At 61.8% G+C, this 3,819-nt stretch overlaps 2 protein-coding genes across 2 annotated transcripts in view; both read left to right on the forward strand.

The window, feature by feature from the left end:
- DDX41 (DEAD (Asp-Glu-Ala-Asp) box polypeptide 41) overlaps positions 1-898 on the forward strand; it is a 5,190-nt gene extending 4,292 nt beyond the window's left edge. The window contains 4 exon segments of the mRNA XM_009081102.1: positions 6-126; positions 260-331; positions 469-579; positions 762-898. Of these exon segments, the coding sequence (XP_009079350.1) occupies positions 6-126; positions 260-331; positions 469-579; positions 762-898 (441 nt within the window).
- A 718-nt stretch (positions 899-1,616) lies between these two features.
- On the forward strand, positions 1,617-3,811 carry DOK3 (docking protein 3; the record flags this gene model as incomplete). Its single annotated transcript, XM_009081103.1, has 5 exons — positions 1,617-1,673; positions 2,953-3,246; positions 3,377-3,455; positions 3,540-3,712; positions 3,794-3,811. Coding segments are annotated over exons 1-5 (621 nt in total), but the record flags the coding sequence as incomplete, so codon positions are not given.
- Between the last annotated feature and the right edge of the window lie 8 nt (positions 3,812-3,819).

Raw genomic sequence — 3,819 nt, forward strand, 5'->3', positions numbered from 1 at the left:
TTGAGGCCTTCCGGGATGGGAAGAAAGATGTCCTCGTTGCCACTGATGTTGCTTCCAAGGGCCTGGACTTCCCAGCCATCCAGCACGTCATCAACTACGACATGCCAGAGGAGATTGAGAACTATGGTGGGCACTGGGCCCTATGGGACCAATGAGGGCATGGTGTGCGGGAGGCCAGCAAGGCCCTGTGTTGTCTGGGGACAGGGATGGTCTATCACACCACACTCATCCAGGCCTGGCCCTGTCTCTGTCTCCACAGTTCACCGGATTGGGCGTACAGGTCGCTCAGGCAACACTGGTATTGCCACCACCTTCATCAACAAGGCCTGTGGTGAGGAACAGTGTGGGGCTGGGGCGTGTGGCTTTGGGAGGCAGTTAGGCAGTGGCCAGGAGGTGTTCTGAGCAAGCTCGGTGGCCTGGAGGGGAGATGGTGGCTCGGGCTGTGCCTGATACGTGTTCTGCCCCCAGATGAGTCGGTGCTGATGGACCTGAAGGCTCTGCTCCTGGAGGCCAAGCAGAAAGTGCCACCTGTGCTCCAGGTGCTGCACTGTGGGGACGAGACCATGCTGGAGATTGGAGGTAAGAGGCTTCAGCCTGGCACAGGGACCCCCCTGGGCTGTGGACAGGACCTCCAGCTCCTTGGGGCAGTTCCTGCCTGGCCATGCAGGCAGCCCAGTGCTGCAGCATTGGGGAGACACTGCAGTGGGGGCTGCTACCCTGGCATGGCACAGCTGCCCCTGACCTCAGCCCTTCCCTTGCAGGTGAGCGGGGCTGTGCCTTCTGCGGTGGCCTGGGCCATCGCATCACCGACTGCCCCAAGCTGGAGGCCATGCAGACCAAGCAAGTCAGCAACATCGGCCGCAAGGACTACCTGGCCCACAGCTCTATGGACTTCTAGCTTGGGCAATGTGCTGCCTCATGCTCCCCCAACACAGGCCTGGGTTCCCTTACGGCCCAGGGGCCTGTCCTGCACTGCTGTGGCCCCTTTTCCAGGCTTTTGGCCACTGGGACTGTTGCCAGCTCAGCCTGATGAAGCTCCTGCCCTGGAGGAAATATGTGGAGCTGTGCTGCAACAGCTTATTACATCAGCAGTGTGTTGGGCAAGCAGGTAGCAGTGCCTAAGGGGAGGAGGAAGCCCCAGGTGGGGCGACTGGTCTGTGGCCAGCTGCCTGCTGCCCCTGCCAGCCCCTGGAAGTGCCAGGGTCTTGCATTGCTCCTCACAAAGCCCCCCAGTTTCTCTGGGTCCACCCCCCTTACCTGGATTTATGCATCCCTAGCAGGTGGCTGTTCCTGTATCCCCAAGCACTGGGATGGAGCCAGGGTGAGGCAGAGCATGCTGCCTCATAGCAGAACAGAACATGTCAGGCACTCCCAGAGGTGCTTCCTGTGCTCTGCCCCCGTGTTCTGCCCCACTGCCCTGCAAGGGGGAGGGCAGGCACACAGACATCTCCTGTGGCCCAGCCTCTGGCCCCCATCCACACCCCAAAAAGGGGAAGTCACTGTGAGAAGGAAGTCTACCCCATGCCTTTGCTTCGGTCACAGCAGTCACATTTTCTCTGCTGCTGGCAGCCTGAGTCCCTGCTCCTTGCACTGGCTGCCTGGTCAGCACTGGGCCCATGGAGAGACCAGTGAAGGATGGGATCCTCTATGTGCAGCACTGCAAATTTGGAAAGGTAAAGGGTGGGTTTGGGCTGGGACAGGTTTCCCCTGATCTGTCTTGAGGCCAGGCCTGGGGTTGGGCCCCTGACAGCCTGGGAAGGGGGAACTGGGGCCAGACCCCTTGGAGCTGCCCTGGGGGAGCTCTGGGCTCTGCAGCCCCATGAGTGGGGCTCTCCCTGTGGCCAAGGGGACTCATCTCTGTGGACACGCACTCAGGCTCACCCCTGTGCGTGTGGTCCTTCTCGCTTGGTCACCGCGTGAGTTGCAATGGATCAATAAATGTGTGTTAACGCGGCACAGCTCTGGTGTGTGTGTGGGAACAGGGCCTTGGGGCAGCACGTGGGACATGGGCCTGCACCCAGCCCTCCTTCAGCCTGGCCTTGGGGGGCCAGTGCCATCCACAGGGCATCCTTATGGCTTGGGCTGCTGGCCTGGGCCCTCAGGGTGGCCTCTGAGTGGCACAGCCCTTGGGGCAGGGTATGGGTAACATGATGGGAGTCCCCAGGATTGGGACATCTCTGGGGAGATGTTGGGTCTTGGCAAAGCAGGTCCTACTGGCACAGTGGCCATGCCCTGTGGGGGTCTTAGTGGATGTGTGGAGCTACAACCTGACATCCCTACGGACCAAGAGCTGAGCCCTGGAAGCATAGCATGCGGGGCTGTGTGCATGGGGCCTGTGCCCTGCTGTGTAGGAGACAGGTGGGCTGGTGGCAGTGGGTATTTTGGGTACTTGGCTGCATGTGGTTCCTGCAGGGTGGAGGCTCTGCTGCACTTTCGAGGTGCGTGGGGGCACACGCCCCCACTAATCCCAGGACGGGCTGGGAAGGTGCTGGTGCAGCAGAGGCTCCCCTGGGAGGAAACAGCTCGGCAGATGTGAGATTTGCCAGCAGGAGCCTCAGCAGCTCAAAATGGCTTTAATTTGCATCAGGGTCTGTCCTGAGAGCAGCTCAGAGCTCAGCTGCAGCAGTGGCAGGCCGGCACTTGCAGCTGGGAACAAAGAGCAGGACCTGGTGCTCAGGGAGCTGAGAGCAAGTGTGACTCACCCAGAGAGCCATGCCAAGCCTGCTCAGGGCAAGGCCCCCCCTCAACCCAGTTTTGGGACTGCCCTGCCCTTCAGTTTGAGGTTCTGCACTGGCCCCAGCTCTCCAAGCTGTCGTGCAGCACCTGGTGGGTGCAGGCCAGGACCCCCATGGTCCTTCCTGTGCCGTCTGGCTCTTCCCAAGCACTGTTGGCCCTGCGTGGGGGGCAGCGCTAACCCTTTCTTCCCCTGCCTGTGCCCTTCCCGTGCCGCAGAGGTCCTGGAGGAAGATGCGAGCACAGCTGTTTGCTGCCAGTTCCTATGGTGTGGCGCGCATGGAGAAGTTCGATGTGCGGGATGATGGTGTGACCCCGGAGAAGACATCCCTGCAGCGCTGTGCCCGGCGGGTCATCCGCCTCTCCGACTGTGTCTCTGTGGGCCCTGCAGGCACGGAGAGCTGCCCCAAAGCCACTGCTGCCTTCTATCTCACCACCACAGAGAAGAGCTACGTGCTGGCGGCAGAGCAGAGGGACGAGTGGATCTCCCAGCTCTGCCAGCTGGCTTTCCAGGTACCGTGGGGTCTGCCGTAGACAGGACCCCTCACGCTGCTCCTGGCTGGGGTGAGCTGGGGGGCTCCAGGGCAGGCTGGGGGGCTGTGCTCCCCCAGTCCAGGGCAATGCTAATATCCCTCTGTTTCAGGGTGCAAAAGAGACGAGGACCCAGCCCAGCCCTGCTGTCCCCATGGAAGAGAACTCCCTCTACTCTTCCTGGCAGGACTGTACGTGCGGGAGCCGTGGATAGGGCTGGGGTGGACTCCGGCCCAGTGCTGCTGTGCTGACCATGCCTTGCTCTGCTCCCACAGTGACTGAATTCCCAGTGCTGGTGGTCCAGACGGATGCAGCCACCCGCTGTGGCCTGCACGGGCACTACTTGCTCTCGGCCCTTCCTCAGAGCCTGACGCTGAAGGATGCCCAGTCCCACCAGGCTCTGCTTACCTGGCCCTACCCCTTCCTCCGCAAGTTTGGCCAGGATCAGGTGAGTCCCCCACTCCCTCCTTGGGGCTATTGCCTGCCCAGGGTGGGTGCCAGCCCCTCACCCTCCCCTCTGCCCCTCCAGACTGTCTTCTCCTTCGAGGCTGGCCG

Source organism: Acanthisitta chloris, unplaced genomic scaffold (assembly GCF_000695815.1).
Source record: "Acanthisitta chloris isolate BGI_N310 unplaced genomic scaffold, ASM69581v1 scaffold8878, whole genome shotgun sequence".
Taxonomy (NCBI): Eukaryota; Metazoa; Chordata; class Aves; order Passeriformes; family Acanthisittidae; genus Acanthisitta; species Acanthisitta chloris.